Consider the following 18,847-nt stretch of genomic DNA (forward strand, 5'->3'; position numbering starts at 1 on the left):
GCAGGGGTGGCCTTGGGGACCCTGTTCCCGTGCCAGGCGTGGGCACGGTGGGCAGCCCCCCCCCCCATCAACACGCCATCTAAGTTATTTATATCAAAGAGAGCAAAGGTTTATTTTTGTAGTTTGTACAGGCGGTAGTGGGGACCGAAGGTTTATTTTTAAAGAGTAAATATATATATTATATATAAATTACCTGCTGTGTCCGGCCCTTTCTCCTGGGGAACACAGCTGGAAGGGGGGGATGTGTGCTTGAGACAGACCCAGCTGTGTGCACACACGCGGGGGGGGGTGCGAGGAGGGCTGCACACAGTGTGTGTGGCACACGGGGGGCTGGCAGCCTGTCCTGCGTGTGTGTGGCCTGCTGGCAGGGCTTGGCGGGGGTTGGGGGGTGGGAGCCTGTCGGTGCAGCGGTGCGTGCAAAGATGCCCATGTGTCCCCTCCTACCTGCACCCGCTCCAAGCCCCGGAGTCCCCGTGCCGCTGCCGTGGAGGGTTCCGTGCCCCTGCCTGGGCAGGTGCTGGCGCTCTCCCGCTGCAGCACGGCCCTGCTGCCGGGGGAGGGCAGCACGGCCCCGGGGAAGGGAGAGCTCATCTTGGGTCCCTATCCCGCAGGGATCTCTGCAGCCCCACCACCCTTGGGTCACTGCCTGGGCAACCTGCAGTGTCCTTGCACACATCGCATAGCCCAGCTCTACCCTACCCCCAGCCCCTGCATCGCTTCTGGGGCTGACCCAGGCATCCTGCTCTGGCCCCGACGCTGTGACATGGGATGAAGCGATGCTTTGCCTTATCAATGCCCTTGGCCACAGCAGCATCAGTGCCAAGCCCCACGCCCTGCCCCACTGCAGAATCCCTGGCTGGGCTGGACAAAACTCACTGCCCAACCCCTACTTGGCATGTGGCTCGAGGTGACGGTGATGGTCGCGGGGCCGCGTGCCCCGGCGGGGACGGCAGAGGCGGGAGGGCACCCCACTGCCCTTCCTCAGTGCGTGGGCACGCCAAGCTGCCGCGATGTTCTCCACCTGTGGGCACGGGGAGAGGGATGGGGGCATCAGCATTGCCACACTGTGGTCCTTCTCAGCCCATCCTGCAGCATCCTCCAGCCCTGGAGCTCAGTCAGGAGACACTAAGAACAGGCAGCAGCTCACCGGGATGAGGAGGTCCTGCTGGTTGTAGCTCTCCAGCGTCACCAGTTCGCTGGGTGCCAGCAAGGGCAGACGCAGCTCCCTCACGGGCAGCGCAGCCACCTCTGGCACTGGGCGCTCCAGGACAGCCTGTCAGACACCAGGATGTGTGAGATGAGGCTGGTGATCTCCTGGGCACCAGGGAAGGCGGGGGCCTGTGGGGAGTGACACAGCTTCTGGGTGCATCACAGAGCCCTGAGCTCAAGGATAGGATGCCTACAGCCTGGGTTGGTGGGAGCCCAGGCACCCCTGGGTGGTCGTTGCTGTGTGACACTCACCGAGCTGACGTGTGCCCACTCCCGCACAGCCTGCACCAGGTCCAGCTCATCCACGGCCAGGCGGTCACTGCGCAGCACCCGTGCCAGCACCACATCAGAGAGCTCACGGAAGCCCTGTGTCCGCACCACTGCCTGCCAGCACACCACAACACCGGGGGCTGGAGCCAGACACCACCCCCATCCATCAGATACATCCTGGTGCCATCCCTGCCTGGCACTCCAGAGTCCCCCAACCCAAACTCCAATCCCCTGGCACTCCAGTACCCCCCAGCCTGCCTCTGCCAGTCATTCAGCATCTTCTCTCCAAATACCATTTGCTCCTCTCCCAGCCTCCAAGCATCCTGTCCCTAGGGCCCCTGCTCCCTTGCCTCATGCAATGTTCTCCATGCCAGGTGCCCCCCGTACCCCAGGGTACCCCACACCATGCTCCCCCATCACCTGCCATCGTACCGCGGTGCAGCCCTCGATGAAGGCCAGGCAGTGCTGCTGGAGGTCCACCTGCCCATAGGTCACTGCAGCCTGTGAGACAACACAGACACCTGCAAGGGGGTCCAGGGCAGGAGGGACTCCCCACCAAAGCCCTACAGAAACATGGGCGCTCTCAGGGACACAGGTGAAGCAGACATCCCTCTGGGTTGGGTACCACCATGAGAATGTGGGGAGGAAGGGACACCATGGTCCCCCCCTTTTCTGGCCTGCCCAACAGCAAATGTTTTGGTGGTTTTAATGCCCACAGTGGTCACCCAGCCCCACCCTTAGCAAAATGTGATTTTCCACCTCTACTCAGGCAGGTCACAGAGCCCACAGTGGGGGCGAGGCCCTGATGCTGTTCTCACAAGGTCACACTGCAGCCACATGAAACCACCAGTGCTCCTTGTGTGGGCACCGGATCAACTTAAAGCCTTCCACAAGCACCCCATACCCCTGGTGCCAGCCCTAGCCTGACCCATAGCTGCCATCCTCCACTGCATCAGGAATTTGGGGTTGCTCTCATTTTCTCCCAGCCCTTGTCCCAGGGCTGGCACTGCCCATCTGGTTACCAGGAGGGCACAACCCCACTCCCCCCCAGCAGCCCCTGTGGGTGGGGTACTCAGGACCAGCACAGGCAGGGTGACCATCACCTCCCCCTCCACCACAGCAGGGGATCAGTGCTGACGTAAGTGGGGAGGGCAGATGAGCTCTTTTCTTCAGGTTTGTTTTGTTCTGGGGTTTTGGGGTTTCTTGTTTTGTTTCCTCTGGGCCAGTTTTAGCTCTGTTTATGCTGCAGTGGTCTGGCATCACATCTGGCTGGGGCTCTGTGTTCTAGGGCAGGCACCTCACCCCTAGCTTGTTTCAGCGTGTGGGACATGAAACAAATCCCCCTTCTCTGGGGAGCAGCCTTGGTCCCACCAAGTAGCATGGCCAGGGCCATTAGGACCTTCCCAAGGCTATTTTTAGATGCCTCGGCTCTCAGCAGGGATTTTGGGACTGGCTCCCCAAAACCCAGTGCCTCCCAGTTTCATGCAGATGATGACAAAGCCCTGGCACTGTGTAGCTCTGGCCAGCCCTGCTCAGGAGAGTGTGAAGACACTTCTCTGCCAGGCTGTGCTGGCCCCATTGTCCCTTGCAGCCCTGGTACAATCCCAGTGGTCTGGGAGCTGGCAGGGCAGATGCCGGGCCAGGGGTGAGTGGGAAATCCTGCCCCATGTCCAGCAGAGAACAGAAGGGCCAAGTCTGGTCCTGCCCCAAAATTGTGCAGGTTATTTTTAACACTTTGTAGCTTACCTGCAGAGCCTCGCAGACTTGCTCCACACTCAGCGTGTCCTTGATGAACTTGACACAGAGCTGGAACATAGACAGGGAGAGGGTGGGCAGAGGGAGGGACACAACCCTGCCATCCCCCCACACAACTCTCAGCATCCCCTAAGCCCCCAGCACATGGAATGTGGGGCAGAGGCACCTCCAGCCCTCCAGGATTTCATAAGCAATGGCCTGTGGGATGAGGTCTTGCAGTGTGGATATGGGCAGCCAGCTTGGCCACTGATGGAGCCAGGGACCAAGACTGATGTGACCAAACCCAACCAATCTGATAGCCCAAGGTGGGTCCCCTAATCCTATCTACAGATGCCATCCATGTTCTGCCACTGGGCACAATCTTGGTGCCAGGTGCAGTGCACTGGGTGACCTCAGCTTTGCCCCAGCCCTGCCTGCCAGCTGTGCTCTGGCTGTGACTGCTGGTGGACCAGCATCCCCAGCTGCATCCTACACGAGGATGATGCAGGTGGGATGCAGCCACAGCAGCACGTTTATCTGTGAGTGGGACCTCTCTCCTGCCTATCTCAGCTGCCTAACAGAGTCCCTGGGAAACCCAAGGGGATGTGACATGCAGGGAGGAGCTGTCAGCTGGGGCAGAAGGGATATGAGGTCACCCTGCAGTTTCAGCAGCTGTCTTTGGTCAGCCCCTTTCCCTCCCATCCTTCCTCTATTCAGGTCATCCCCCTCAGGATGCATTTGCTGGGTGGTGGAGTGTGACTCGTGATAGGAGCACCAGGTCCCCCTTTTCTGCTACACCCCTTAAATCCCCTCTCTGCCCAGACAGCTCTGTGCCACATCTGGGCTTTGGCTAAGCTTGTTCCCACAGGACCCATCCCACCACCCTGGCAGACAGGAGCCCACAATTCCTCAGTTCCTGAGGTACTTTCCCAGCATGAAGGGGAGGGAGGGGAAGTCTGGGTGTGAGGTGTCAGGTCACGCGTTCAGCCAGGCTGTAATTCAGGAATCAGGCTGATGACGTGGCCTGGCTCCCCTCCCCAACACCGAGCTGCTTCAGCTCCCTGGCCCCTCCTCGTTCAGCTCCCACCCTTCCTCTTTGCTCCCTGCTGCCTTCCCAAAACCTTCCCAGCCAAAGCAGCATTGCCTTGGCAGCACCACAGCTGGGGTGCTGCCTGCTCCCAAGGATGAGAGCTCTCTTTAACTGCATCATCCTGTCAGATGACCAGAGAGCACGTGTGGGCGAAGGCACAGGGGCTTTCCTTCTGACCTTTGCTGTGCAGGAGATGTGAAACTCCGTGTCTTTCCCCATGGTTTCTAGGGATTCCCCTGTGGGATTCCCAGCTGCTGCTGCACCCCCTCAAGGGGGATCCCACTGGAGAGACCTTCCAGGAATGAGAAGTGAGGCCAAGCCTGCGTGATGCACCACGGTGCTTTCCTCAGAGACACCTCCAGCTACAGCCATGCAGGGACCACCTTGGGGTGCTGCCCAGCCCAGGAACACTCAGGGACTGCTGCCCCCAGGCTAAACAGCGCCGTACCTTGCATAGGTCCTGCAAGCCGTACTCCACCGATGAGGTCAGCACCTCCAGTGCCTGCAGGCAAGAGGGACCTTGTGATCATCAGAGTGTGGGGCCACGGATGGGCACAGCAGCCCAGGGTAAAGGGCAGGTATGCTCCTGCCTCTGTGGGAGCTCCTGAGGGAGACATGGGAGATAAGGCTGCAGCATGGAGAAAAATTTACATCTCCTGCTGTGGTGTCCCTATTATCACCATCCTGGGTGTGCACAGCCAGAGGTGCCAAGGATAGGACAAGGTGCTCTGGACACCCCACTGTGCTGGGTTGAGGCCCCACACATTCATTACACTGTTAACCAGCCAGAGAGCATCACACAGACCATCGCCTCCAACTTTGTCACACCAAGAGTTGCAAAGCATTCCCTTTCCCTGCATCCCCTTCTTGTCCCTCCCATGTCCACGGTCCCCACCAGTCCCATCCCCACTCACTATGTGGCTGTTCAGGGTGACGCTGTTGGTGTAGAGGAACTCAATGACGGCCAAGAAGACCTCAGGCTGCACGTTGCCCAGGATGAAGGGCCCCTGGGGTGGGACGCTGCTGGAGGAGTCCTGGCTGCCCACTGGTGCCTGGCTGAGCATCCCACGGAACGCCTGACAGCGGCACGCCAGCACACAGCGATGTGCAAACACCTTCTGCTGCTCCTGGCCTACCACAAACATCACATCGCTGTGGGGGAGAGGGGACCGTGAGGGACACAGTGCCTGGAAAGAAAGGGCACAGCCTTCCCTGGGCTGGGACAGGGCACACAGGAAGGGACCTGCTGAGTGCCTGGCACAGCAGGGCAGTACCCTTTAATTTTAACCCAGGAGTTTGTCCAACAGGGGAACAGACAGGACCTTGTTGGTGGCTCTCTCCAGGCGAGGTGAGCACGACAGGTCATCTGGAAAGCACAGAGAGCCCTGTGTGCTGGCACTGAGCAGGGCAGAGAAAGGCTAAGGACAGCTGGAGAAAGTGACTTTCTCTTTCGGCATAGCAAAGCCAAGGAAAAGGTTGCTGTCACCAGGATCACCCTCCTTGACTCATGGGAACTGACTCATGTCTCAGCGATGTGAAGCCTCTGGCATAGCTGCCAGCAGGGCTGGCACTGGCCCAACAGGGCAGCTTGTTGCATGCACTGGAGCACACGGACCATCCTGTTGCCCTGATCCCCTATAACCCCCCCTCCCCAAAATGTTTCCCCAGCTCTATGGCCCCAAAAAAGGGGGGCAAGAGCTGGGGAAAGGAAGCAGGCAAAGGACAGAGAGTCTCCAGCCTGTGCACACCTATGGCTATGGCCCATCTGTCCCCTTGTCCCTCCATGCCAGCAGGCCAATGAGCAGAAGACATGCCACCCAAACTCTGACTGCCATGAGGACACGCACAAATCCATGTCCTCAGAGTGTCCCACAGGGAGCTGTATGTGCCCAGCAGAAGGAAGGACACCTGGGTCATTCCAAGTGTCTATCAGGAGACACACAGCTGGGGCAGGATGGTGTGAGCAGAGCCCAACAGGTCCTCCATGACTGCTCCTGCAAGGAGGATTATGATAAATTGTTCTGTGATTGAGATCCACGGGCCAAGAGGGGCAAGCAGAATGCAGCCTGTGAGATGTGGGATTCCAGCTGTGATTATAGCATGCAAGGTCTGGGATACAGGACACAGGCTGCAAGATGGGTGCAAAATGAAGGCTGCAGGATGTGGGATGCAGAACAAAGGCTACAGAATGCAGGTGCTGAGGTAAAGGCTACAGGAGAAAGGATGCAGGATGTGGGGTGAAGTAGATGGATGCAGAGCACAGATTTCAAGTTGCAGGATGCAGATTGCAGGATGCTGGATAAGGGGTGTGGGTTGAAAGATGTAAGCAGAAAGATGTAGGCTGAGAATGACCGGGCCCTGGTGCTGTGGCTGGGGAGTTTTCACTGGGATTTTTCTTCTAGGTGGCCAAAAATTTCAGCAGGAATGGGGATTTCCTCAGACAGCTCTGGTGATCCTTAGATTGGTGGGCCAGGCCTCAGCAGGAAGTGAGTGAGGAGGACCACAGCCAGGCAGGACATAGCAGCTGGGTGAGGGAAGCCAAGGCAGCATCTCCACCTCTGCTCCCACGTCTGGCAAGAGGTGGCAGGAATGCCAGGCTGTTGCATGCCCTCCGGGGAGGCTGCAGTAAAACACCAGTAAAGCCAGGTGGGAGAGGAACTGAGCAGGGAGAAAGCTGCCCCTGGGGAGCTCAGTGTACCCCCATTCCTGGCAAGGGTAAGAGCCCCAGCACAGGATTTATCCTGGGATACTGCCTTACCCTGTTGGCACAATGCCTGGGGACAGAGAGGGTCTGGGCACACCCAGGAACTCTCCCTCCTCCTGAGAGATGACGGCTGTCCAGGGTGGGCTACACGTGGGCAGCCCCAGGCTCCTGTTTTCATGCGGTGTGTGGGGAGCGCTGCACAAGCCACGCCGGCCCCGCCAGCTGCCCGGGGCTCCCCGAACTGCCTGCGGGCCCAAATCGCCTCAGCGGGGAGGGATCGGGGCTGCGGAAAACAGCACGGAGCAGCCGCCGGCAGCTTCGGCGTGCCTGGGGGAGGCGGCACGGCCCGGACCCTCACCTGAACTGGGGGTTGTTGACCAGGGTGCGCAGGGCAGCGCTGAAGGCGGCCGCGTCGCCCTGCAGCCGCGCCGAGCAGGGTCCGGCCATGGGCTGCTCAGCGAGCGCGGCGGCGGGAGGAGGCGCAGGCCGGCGGCAGCGGGCTGGAGGATGGCGGCAGGGAATCCGGAGGCTGTCGGGAGGGCGGCCGGCCCGGGGAGGCCGCGGGGGGAAGGCAGCCCGCTGCGCCGTACGGCACGGCCCATTGCCAGGGAAACCTGGCAGGCAGCGCCGGGGCTGGAGGCCGGGCTGCCGGGGGAGCAGGGGGCGGGAGCGATGGGACAGTGAGGCGTGAGAGGCGGCTCCGTGCCGCACTCAGCGGAGCGGGAAGCGGGCCCGCGTGTCGCGGCGGGTGGAATTCCTTGCCGTGTTTCACGGCGTGGCTCTGGCACCCCTGGCACGGGGACGTGCGGCCCAAGCTGGTGGCTTTGCTGCAGAGCGAAGGGATAGGGGAGAAGAGAGGGAGGCAGCTGAGACTTTGGAAAAGGCAGCACATGCTCGGAGATCACCCTCAGCTCCGCCTGCACAGCCCCATGGAAAGCCGCTGGGCACGGCTGAGTCCCCAAGCAGCAGCACCGCAGCAGACTGAAACCCAGCGGGGAGATTTGTCCCCTGAAATGGGGGAAAGCCTTCTCTCTCCTGCAATGCTTGAGTGGGAAGGGACAATTAAGTTCAAACCCCTGCCATGGGTAGGGATACCACACACTAGATCAGGTTGCTCACCTAAGCCCAAACCAAGTGCCGTGCCAGGGAATGCCATCGTCCCCATTCTCTAACCCTTGGCTGGCCTCAAGCAGCCCACGGAGGGGATTGCCCATGGAGGGATCCACCCTTGCTTGTCAGTGGGTGGTGTGAGGGAGAGGCAGGAATGGGGCTCGGAGCTGCGGCAGCACCCCAAGGGAATGGGGTCCAGCTGGCAGTGCGCTTGGCAGCGCTAGTCAGAGGCAGGCTATAAATACCTCCGACGGGAGATAGAAACACAAAAGCCGTCTCCACTTTCCTCAAATAGCTTGGCAGCCGGGCCAGACAAAGGCACATTGATGGAGCAGCCGCGTCGTACCAGCTGGGCTGCGCTCCACTGGCAGAGAGAACCCCGGGCAGGGTCGGGAGCCCCCAGGGACCTGCTCACCCCCAGGCATTACAGCAGCACGGCCCCTGGCACGTGCCAGGGCTGTGCTCCATCCAGTCCCTGGAAGTGTTCAAGGCCGGGTTGGACAGGGCTCTGAGCAATCTGGTCTAAAGGTGGCATTGCTGCTCATTGCAGGTGATTTGGAACTAAATGATCTCTAAGGTCCTTTCCAACACAACCCCATATACGCTTATATGATTCAATGGGTGCTCACCCACGCACCCACACTCTCCCTTGGTGCAGTGAGGCACAAGTACCCTAAGGATGCAAATGTCTGAGCAAAATCAAGCTGTTGGAGCGCCCAGCCCCAGTGCATCCCTTAGTCACAAAGCAGCAATCACAGTGGCTGCTCTCCACCCCTGCTCTTCTCTTGCACATCTGACACCAGCCTACATTTTTCAGGGCTGGCAAGGAGCTGAGGTTGGAGGGCACATGCCTGGAGTAACCACATCCCTGTGCTGGCACAGCTGAAAATGCAGAGAGGGCAGGAGTGAAGGGGAAACAATGCTGTCCAGGGACCAGGAAACAAGGAGTTACAGAACCCGAGCCCCAGAACAGCCCTGGCGACTTACAGTGTCACATAGCAACACTTCACCTTCCAGGAGAATAATAGGTTTGTTCCAGGAGCACAACAGGTTTGGCCCTGCTCACAGCAACTTGCAAGGCAAAGATTGGTCCTGGGCAGTGACATCCACCACAGAGAAGTCCCCTGAGTTTTCTCTGGAAGGACAGGAGTGGGACTAAAGGTAAGTGTGGGATCAGATGCAGACAGGAACACTGGGGAAAGAGCCACTCACCTGTGCCAGGGGAAAGGCTGAGGAGAGGACAACAGAGGCCTGTGTGGACCATGCGTTGCTGCACTGGATCAGCCCCAGCTGGCCAAGTCTGATGGGCACGGAGGCGCTGAAGAAGCAAAGACAGCTGCCATGGATCTCCCAGCCCCTCTGCATCTTCCCTCCCAGAAGCTCACATACCAGGAGGCGTGGAATTTGCAGAGGGCAGGGAAAAGGAAGGTAGAGAGGCAGATGAATGGAGAGGCTACAGGACGTTTGCCTCACCTAACACTCGGGTCCATCTCCTTTCAGGCCACACCTATGGCTGAGCAGCCCGGCCCAGAGACATCCCTGCTAGCCCAGGTGCTGGCTGCAGACAGCACTGAAGCCCCTCCACTCCGCACTACCCGCCGTGGGTCCCAGCCCCCCGCCCGGGGCACGGAGGATGGCAAACCCCACCCCCTGCCCTCCCGCCGCAACTCCATCCTCAGCCGCCGCAGCTCGTTCGGGATGGTCCCGGCGAGCAGGCGGCCCTCCATTGGCCCCTGGATGCTCCACAGACGTGTTAGCTTCTCTGGGCTCCCGATTTTCCAACCCATCCTCAAGACCCGCCTTGAAAACACTTACAGGATGGGGCCAGACAAAGGCTGCAAGTTTGATGCAGAGCGGGTGCAGCAGGTGCTGGAGGGGACCCTGACCTGTGCCTTGGGGACCACTGCATACAGTAGCCAGGGCAGTGCCGCACTAGCCCAGAGCCTGACTGAGCTGGTGCACAACAAGGCCAAGGAGGTGGTGCCACCCCGCTACAAGCTGGTCTGCCACGTGGTGCTGGGCCAGCAGGGCCAGCAGAGCCTGTTGGTGGCCAGCCGGGGACTTTGGGACCCTGAGACTGACAGCTTTGCCTCTGCCACCTTCTCCAACGCCTCCCTCTTTGCTGTGGCTACAGTGTATGGGGTCTACTTCGAGTAGCACATGCCCCTCCATCCATGAGTCTTGCAGAGCTGTAAGGAGAGAGCAGCTGAAATAAAGAGGTTTTATCCACCTGTGTGTCATACCTGGAGTCTTGGGCCAGGGTGTGTGCAGGGAGCAAGATCTGGGTGCTGACTCCAGCCTCAGCTCACACCCACACTGCAGTTCCCAGTACTACGGTTTGCAAAAAGACCCAAGCAACAGCTAACACAACAAAAGGCTGGATTTCCCTGGAACATGCAACTGCCCAAGGCTGTTGGAGCAGCCCAGGCTGCTTCCCACAGCACAAGCTGCTCCCAGGCAGATTGATTACACAGATCACCTTCAAAGCAAGCTCACAGAGCTCTTTCCTGGCTTCATGCCCAGCTCATATCCCATCACACAAGATGTCAGTGCAAGGGCCCAGGCAACCCCTCCACCACTTGGGTCACAGCTCCTGCCTTCTGCAGAATCAGGAGAATCAGCTGGGTTGGGTCCAAGTACAGAAAGGACTGGGAATGAGTTTGGCAGCAGCAAGAAGAAGCTGAGGCAGTTCCAGGGCTCCACCAGCATAAGCAAGAGCTAACTGCCCTTTGTGCCAGGCCCATAAAAGCAGTCCTCACAGCCATCCTGCCTCCCCGACCTTATCCCCCAGCACCAGGCACTGGCAAGAAGGGTCATCCCGAACAAGCAGAAGCAGCTCTGGAGTAAGAATGATGCTGAAGCCCTTTTGTGACTCCAGCTTCAAATAAGGCAGACAGTTTGCCCTTACACAAATAAGTTTTTATTGAGGCAAGTCAAGGAGAGGGGAACTGCACATGGACAGACCAACAGGAAAATAAATAATTCCATATAAATAAGATACATAAATAATCCCACATGGCAGAGACTGCCTTGAAATAAGAAACAACCCTGGGTCCCAACAAAATGAGGGCTTCTCCAGGCAAGTCCTCAGATCCCATCCCCCACCCTTTATCAAAGGTCAGGTTGTACCAGACAATTCACAATTTGGGAAGAGACAGGGCACAGCTGGGCCCAGCACAGCTCCCTCTTTAGTGTAACACTTGTGGAGTAGCACACACCAGCCCACAGAGGCCCTGGCAGGGCAGGCAGCACCCTTCCCCCCTGCCCACTCCTGGGAAAGGGTTTTCCTATCCCACAGCACCCAAAGTTTTAGATCAAGGCGGTGCCAGCCATCTCCAGGCCATGCAGAGGGTCTGTGCAACTGATGCATCAACTAGGGCAGGGGAGCCTGAGCCTCCACCACAGGTAGTTGCCAGCCCCAAACAAAGCCCAGCCAGCCCCAAACCCAGCTGCAGGACACTCACCCACCACCACCTCCCTGTAACACCCCAGTCCATTCCATCAAGACCAGCACCACTAGAGCAGGAGCTGCCAGTGGGAAGACAGCGATTGCCCAGAGCCAGGGAGCAGCAAGGATATCCAGACATGCTGCTGTAACCACATCCACATGTCGTAGTCCAGAGTCCAGCTGAGCACCAGGATACACAGTGCCCTGGGGGGTAGCCAGCACCACATCATACCTCCCATCCCATGGGAGGGCAGGGGGAAACCTCTGTGTCCAGACAGGGCCCCCCAAGGTCCCAGGCTAGGCCTCGGCCCATTCTTGGAGAAGCTTGAGGATGTATCTGAGGCGGTGGTGGAGCTCAGGAGAGCAGCCCAGCTCCTGGATGCTGCGCAGCTTGTAAGTGTAAGAGTTGCGCTCCCGGTTGATGTAGGTGACAAGGCAGGAGTGGTCAGGTTTGCTAATGATCACCTTGGTGTGGTCGTTGTAGAAATTCACCTAGGAGACAGGTTGGGCTTGGTTTAACCCGTGCTTCCCACAGCATGTCAGGAGCTAGGATGGAACCACATTTCCTGCCTCAACCCGTTCCTCCTCCCCAACCTGCCCGGGAGCATATCCCAGCCCATGCCCCGTGGCAGGAATGAGCCAGCCCAGGCACAGGGGCAGACAGAAGCATCCAGCCTGTGCTATGTCTCCCCATGGGCTGGGGAAGGTGCAACCAGCAGCTCCAGGTACAGGAGCAGCATCCTGCACCCACAGCTGTTTTCACAGCTGGATTTTCCATCTGGGCTGTAGCAGACAAGATCCAACACAGACCAGAAGACCACCATCTGGCCTCCTCTTCACAGGGGTCTGAGCATCTCCACTGTGCCCCACACATACCTGGAGGGTGCCACTGCTGAAGAGCATGAGCAAGGCTTGGTCAGTCTTCACCCACTGCAGAAGGAGCAGCGCTGGCTGCCCGAGGTCATCTATGCTGGGCAGGTCACCTCCCTTTGAGAGAAGAATCTGCATAAGCCACTGCTCCCACACATGGGAGCACTTCCACCAGCACACACAACATCAAAGCTGGGTATCCCCTCAGTGGAGTCCCCACTCCCAGGGCACAACCCTGTGTGTCCACCTGGCCACAGCTGCAAGCAGCGAGTCCAACCAGCCCAAGTGCTGTGGTCAAGCCATGATCAATGTCCAGCCCTGGGCCCCAGCACTCACCTTCATGAGATGCTGCTCCATGTAGGATGCAAAGTAACGCAAGACACTCATCTGTCCCTGCAGCTGCTCGGGGATGGCAGACACAGAGAACACCAGGTGTTTGCTGTTGGTCGGGTTGTAATGTACAGTCCTGGAGGGAGCAAAGAATGAGTTTTGGAACTGTCTACCCCGGTATGGACTCCCCTTCCCAGCCAAGGGGCTTCCCCAGAGATGGATCAGCCCCATTGCCACCGCTCACCTGTGGTTAGGGGAAAGTGTCATGTGCGTGCCATTGTTGAAGAGGACCCCAATGCTGCGGTTGGAGAGCTGGTAGCCAAAGCCATACTTGTTGGAATAATCCACCCACTTGCTCACCCAGACAAAGTGCTCATGGCGGGCCAGGGAAGCTGGGTTTTTCTCCGCTGTTGAAGAAGAGAGGAGGTGAGCAGTGCAGCAAGCCAGTCTCTGTCCATCTCACCTCCCCAGGGGGAACAGATCCCTGCAGCAGGCTCTGGCACCGTTCAGAGTGCTATTTGTACCCCAAGCAGCAGCCGTGCCTTCATCCCATGGGAAAGGGGATGCACAGCACCCTATCTCATCCCAGAGCAGTCCAACCAGTTTACCTGGAGGCATGGAGGAGAGGCAGGCTCGCAGGAGCCGGACAGCTGACTCGATGATGGCAGAGGCGGTGACACAATCTTCAAAGGCTGCGGGGAGAAGATGACAGGCTGAGTCAGCCGGCCCTGCTATCAGCCCAGGCATGACAGGAAGCTTGGGGCAGGCTGGGGTGGCTGGGACAGGTATTGCTCACCTTCACAGCTGCTGGCCATCGTTCCCCGGATGGAGGGGGACGCAGACTTGTGAGATGTCTCCTCCACCACTGTCTCCACAGGGCTGGAGCTGGCACTGCGGCACGACACAGGAGTGGCCTGCGGAGAGACCTGGTTTTATCACGGTCTGCCTGCTCCCCCAAAGAAAGGCATGCTTGGCCTTGGAGATATTCTCACCTCATTCCCTTCCACAGTTTTGTGGCTCATCTGCCGACAGATTGAGGTCTTCATCAGCCCAGTGACCAGCTTGGAGATATCATCCCTGTCCTCCGAAGAGCCCTTCTTGGCTGAGGAGAGAGCAAGAGATGAGCACACTGCTTGAGCACAGAGGCTGGGGACATCCAGGCCACCCCTCCCAGTAGCTCAGTTCTCTCTTATCTATTCCCATACCCATGGAGGGTGTCAGACAGCTGCCTGCCACTTTCACTTCCTAGTTCTCATGCAACACAGGGCTTCCAGGAGGAACTGCCCCATGCATTGTGGCACAGTATCCGCTCTCCAGGCACACACCCATGCCAGGCCACCAATTCAAGGGCAGGGGCACACCCAGCTTGTGCTGTCCCCAGGCAGGGGATCCAGAGAGATGCATCAGGAGGTCTCTACAGAAAACAGATCCACTTCTTCCTGAAGGAAAAGTCAGCCAGAGGCTCCTTTGCAAGGCACAAACTTACCCTTGGGTTTCTTCTTCCCAAAGAGCGTCTTGGTGACTTTAGCAAACAGAGTCTTTGCAGGATTTGGGGGACTCAGCTCTGGAGCCATCACACAGCTGCTGGGAGGGAGCTTCTCAGGCGTGTAGCCCTGCACAGAGGTCAAGGGAGAGGTTTGATTTCCATGGGCCACATGCTCCAGGCAGAGCAGCTGCCCGAGGCTGACCACAGTCATTCACATCCCTCCTGACAGCCAGCTTGTGTTTCCGTCAAGCCTCAGAACCATGACTGGCATCAGCACAGGAAACAACCCCTTGCTATAGCAACAAGGCAGCAGAAGCACACCAGATCCCTCAGTTCCTCTGGCTGGCATTTGGGCAGGACAGCGGCTGCTTCCTTTGAAGGGCTAACACTTAGGACAGGACAAGGACAGCAGCCTGCACAGCCTAAAAAGCCTCATCCCACTTGCAGAAGGAGGCCCTTGACCAAGGCCCCCACCCACTCACCTTGAAGAACTCATGGTCCAAAATCTCCTCAAGGGTGAGGCGGTCCTGGGGGTTACGTCTGAGGATGCCAGTGATGAGGTGCTTGGCGGGCAGGGAGAGGAAGACAGGGAGGGTGTATTCCACCTGCTTGATACACCTGTAGGTCTCCTTGAGGTCAGAGGTCTCAAAGGGAGGGTTCCCACACAGCAGGGTGTACCTGGGAGGGAATATGCATGCCACCGTCAGATCCCCACCAGGCTTGTGACTCAGCAGCACTTAAAGCAAGGAAGTTATTGGCATTTGGCCGGCCACACCTGGCTGAGAGCACCACTTCCAGCCCTGACAGCCACCTTCACATCCGGCCATGCTTCCTCCTAGCAACTGTTTAGAGCAATAGGCAAGGAGCCTTGAGGAAGGACAAAGAGCTGGCAGGCAAAGGCCACCCACTGCTACCCCTGCTCCCACCCCTGTGGCCATCAGGGTGGAAAATAGAGCTGGAAACTTGCAGGCAGCGGCCGCGCAAGGGGCTGGATGTGCCGAAACAGCGATCGCTCCCTGAGCAAACAGCGCGGCAGCCACGGAGATTTTCCGTTGTTTATCAGGTTCACGGTGCGGTCAAGCCTGCTTTGAACCACAGCTGAGTGCAGCAGGAGAACACCTGCCCCATGCAGGTCCTGCTTGCACAGTCCCCACACGGCATCCCAGGATGGCTACAGGCAGCACCTGCCCCAAAGTAAGGCTGGACAGGATCCAGGCAGTCGCTCCCCTCCCCCTGCCTTTCAGCAACCACTGCAGAGCCACAAGGTACAGCACAACAAAACTTCCTCATCAGGTTACCCACAGAGCAGCTGCCCCCACCCCAGGCACAGTGCCTGGACCCCTCCCAAACCAGCAGCAGACTTACATGACACAGCCCAGAGACCACACGTCCGACTCCGGCCCGTGGCCCTGTCTCAGCAGCACTTCTGGGGCCAGGTAGTTGGGGGTCCCACATATTGTCCTGTGGGGCAGAGCACCAGATCAGTGCATGCTCTGCATCCCCTCACAGCCAGCCTTCCCCTGCTCCAAGCCCTGGGATTTAGCTTACAGCCTTGTCCTCCCCACTCCATTTTGCTCTTTGTGGCCCAAAGCCCCCCTCCATGTACAAGGAGTCCCACACAGCCTCCCTCCTCTGCAGCTCAGGGGGGTCAGTAGCAGCTGCTCTTGGGGAGCTGTTGGGAAGAGCCTGTCCCAGAGCTGAGGAGGAACAGAGCCTTTGTGTCCCAGCCTGTGCAGCCGGCACGGCAGCCGGGCAGGCACAATAGCAATAGTCAACACATTGTTCTCCCTGACGGCTGCAAGCTCACTCCTGGAGGAGCCACAAAGCCCCCAGCCCCCTCGCCTTGCCTGCAGCTGGAGCAGAAATTGCTCCCTCACCCCAGGAAGGGGCCCTAAGGCTTCCTCTCCCAAGACCAGGAGGGACCCCTTGCCCCTCCACTCTCCTGGGAAGCCACAGGAGGAAGAGTGAAACCCTAGAGGATTCTGGAAAAGGAAAATCTCAAACTTACTTCTTCTTTTGGTCAGAGACATCCTGGCAAGCAGCCAGCCCAAAGTCCCCCACTTTCAGCTCCATGTTTTCATTGATGAAGAAGTTGCCTGCAAGTCAAGAGTGATGTGTCACCGCAAGTCCCTTGGGGACAACTTGTTCCCCACACAATACCACGTGTCGACCACAGCACTCACCAAGCTTGAGGTCTCTGTGCAAGATGCCCTTGAGGTGAAGGTATTTCAAGCCTGAGATGATCTGTTTGAGGTAATAACGCACTTCGGGCTCCAGCAGGGTATGGCGGGCCTTCCAGATGTGGGCCAGGGACTGCAAAGGGAGAGAAGAGAGCTTGTGATGCAGGCAGGGAGAACAGGCAGCCCTGCTGACTAGGCATAGGGTAGGCAGGGTCAAAGCCAGTTCTTCCAGAAGTTGCACATTCACAAATAATCCTTGTTTCACAGCCATGACCTCAGCAGACTCCCCACACGAGGCTGAGGCTGCTCATCAGAGCCGTGGGAACTCCTGGGTTTATGGTGGCCACACCATGAGCAGGCAGTCCGAGAAAGAAGGACAGCTGATGGAGTGCCCAGCACCGTGCAAAACCACTGGGCTCACGGTGAGCTCAGAGGGTGTGACAGCTCAGGAGAAGGGGAGTGCTAACAAAACACCCTGGCAATGCCTGTTCCAACCAGCGATGGCTGTTCAGGAGACCCTTTGACAAGGAGGCCACAGTAGCACTGACCTTCCTACTGCAGTGCTCCAGAAATATGTAGATGCTCTCCGAGTCCTCAAAGTAGTGGGAGAACTTGACAATGTGCTTATGGTGCAAGTCCCGATGCAGCTCGATCTCATTGGTGATCTGAACGAGAGCAGCAGTGTCAGGTAAGCACAGGGCCCCTGCTGCCCCCCACCAGCCCAGCCCCACGGCACCCACCTTCTCCCGCTGGTGAGGTTTAGCCACCCGGCTGTGAGGAATGACCTTCACGGCATAGGTTTTGTTGCTGGAGAGGTCTGTCATTTCATAGCATCGTGCAAACCCGCCCTGCAAGGGAAGAGGTGGTTACGGATGGGTGAGAGACAGCTCCTTACCCCTGCCTGCTTACAAGCCTCTCCTCCTCCCTTCCCTGGCAGCACAGCCCAGCGAGCGTCACACGCTCCCTCCTGCTGCGTCGCCTACTAAGATCTGAACTGTGATGCTCTCAACCAGGCATTTTCTTCACCCATTTCTTGTAAAACCTCCGGGCATTTTCCCTCCCACTATGGCCGGACTTGGCATCCTTCCACATGATAGATCAACCTGGAAAGTCCTGCGCAGGGCAGGAAGCCCGAGGACCGGAGGCCATCGAAAGGCAGCCCCATGGAGACAGGTTTTTCCTGCCGTGATGTCACCCTCCAACCTGCACACTCAGCCTCTGAGCCCGCTCGGGCCGGGCTGGGAACCGGCATCCTCCTCCTACACACGCTGCTGACAGCCGGAGGAAAAGTTGCGTGCGGCGGAGCGGCGCGGGCCGGCACTCCTGGGAACCGGGGCACCCACCGGCCCACGCACAGCCCGCGGGGCGCCCCGAAACCGATGCGGCTCCGATAGCCGCCGAGGCACGCAGCCAGCCCGGGTGATTCACTGCTTCCAGCACTGCTGCGGGCTCGCCGAGAGACGCGGGGAGGGTGGGGGCGGCGGGCGGCAGCCGAGGGGCTGCAGGCACCCCCGGGCCGCCCGAGGTGGGGGGGTCGAGCAGGGCGCAGCACCACCCCCGCCCCTCCCCTCGCCAGCACCGGCTCACCCCGGCGCGGCCGGTGCCCTCCGCGGCGGCCCAGCCCCCTCTCCCCATGGCCGGTACCTTTCCCAGCAGGCGGCCCTTGCAGTAGGAGCGGCCGGAGATCGGGTCGGTGATGATGCGGGTGGTCTCGGCCGCGCGGGGCGGGGGCGCCGGGGCGGGCGCGGGCCGCGCGGGGAGGGAGGCGGCGGGGAACGGGGGGAAGAGGCCGGCGGACTCCATGGCGGGTGCGGGAGGATGGAACTCCGCGGGGAGGATGGAGCTCCGGGCCGGGGCTCCGCCGCGCCCCGCGCACGTGGCCCCGCCGGCGCGCGCCGCCGCTGCCGCCCCGGGAATCCCGCCGCCTTTATCGGGGGCCGCGATGACGTCACCCGCGGAGCTCCGCCCCCGGGCGGCCCCGCGCCGCCCTTAAAGGGGCCGCAGCACCGGGAAGGGGCGGGGTTTCAGGGTTCCAGGGGTGCCCTGGCATCCCTCACTGGGGGTGAAACCCCGCCAGCTTCTCGCAGCCTCCTCCGCACAGGGGCCCAGCCCTGCACACACAGTGACACCCCCCAGCACAGGGTCCTACAACAGCTGCACCCCCCTCCTACAGACAGAGACGGTGACAACATCCCTTTGACTCAGGATTTTCCTTCAGTCACAGCGAGACCCCACAGACACGCAGAGTTCCCTCCTCAGCTCCCGCCGCTGTCTGCCAGGAGCCCCCTCCCATGCACATCTGTAAATTCACACACACGCAGCCCCTATTCACAGGGTGTTTCCCCTCAGAGGTGTCAGCAGTGCGTGTCACTGTGGGGTCCTCACACCTCCTTCCCATGGCCCAGGGAGGGTTTTC

General features: G+C 59.4%; 3 protein-coding genes across 8 annotated transcripts; 1 reads left to right on the plus strand and 2 right to left on the minus strand.

The window, feature by feature from the left end:
* Positions 1–84: 84 nt before the first annotated feature.
* Positions 85–10,438, minus strand: BTBD19 (BTB domain containing 19). 6 transcript variants are annotated; one of them, XM_063407215.1, is made up of 10 exons: positions 10,361–10,438; positions 9,330–9,435; positions 9,105–9,252; positions 5,218–5,455; positions 4,752–4,805; positions 3,226–3,285; positions 1,912–1,980; positions 1,462–1,593; positions 1,148–1,273; positions 85–1,021 (listed from the first exon to the last, which is right to left on the minus strand). In XM_063407215.1, exons 2-10 carry the CDS (start codon positions 9,379–9,381, stop codon positions 887–889), a joined length of 1,014 nt encoding a protein of 337 aa, XP_063263285.1. In that variant the 5' UTR covers positions 9,382–9,435; positions 10,361–10,438; the 3' UTR covers positions 85–886. The 6 variants fall into 6 exon arrangements, 5 of the variants coding, with proteins under 5 accessions (XP_063263285.1, XP_063263284.1, XP_063263288.1 ...); XM_063407214.1 differs by lacking the exon at positions 10,361–10,438 and having other exon boundaries at positions 9,330–9,569; XM_063407218.1 differs by lacking the exons at positions 9,105–9,252; positions 9,330–9,435; positions 10,361–10,438 and adding exons at positions 7,062–7,252; positions 7,366–8,153.
* On the plus strand, positions 9,143–10,346 carry DYNLT4 (dynein light chain Tctex-type 4). Its single transcript, XM_063407220.1, has 2 exons — positions 9,143–9,278; positions 9,618–10,346. Exon 2 carries the CDS (start codon positions 9,627–9,629, stop codon positions 10,272–10,274), a length of 648 nt encoding a protein of 215 aa, XP_063263290.1. The 5' UTR covers positions 9,143–9,278; positions 9,618–9,626; the 3' UTR covers positions 10,275–10,346.
* Positions 10,439–11,014: 576 nt separating the features above from the next.
* PLK3 (polo like kinase 3) lies at positions 11,015–18,377 on the minus strand. The gene is made up of 15 exons (XM_063407221.1): positions 18,076–18,377; positions 17,172–17,279; positions 16,980–17,096; positions 16,435–16,564; positions 16,260–16,347; positions 15,617–15,712; positions 14,734–14,929; positions 14,252–14,378; positions 13,758–13,867; positions 13,562–13,679; positions 13,374–13,457; positions 13,010–13,172; positions 12,772–12,901; positions 12,442–12,552; positions 11,015–12,057 (listed from the first exon to the last, which is right to left on the minus strand). Exons 1-15 carry the CDS (start codon positions 18,232–18,234, stop codon positions 11,863–11,865), a joined length of 1,932 nt encoding a protein of 643 aa, XP_063263291.1. The 5' UTR covers positions 18,235–18,377; the 3' UTR covers positions 11,015–11,862.
* Positions 18,378–18,847: the final 470 nt, after the last annotated feature.

Source organism: Prinia subflava, chromosome 10, assembly GCF_021018805.1.
Source record: "Prinia subflava isolate CZ2003 ecotype Zambia chromosome 10, Cam_Psub_1.2, whole genome shotgun sequence".
NCBI lineage: Eukaryota > Metazoa > Chordata > Aves > Passeriformes > Cisticolidae > Prinia > Prinia subflava.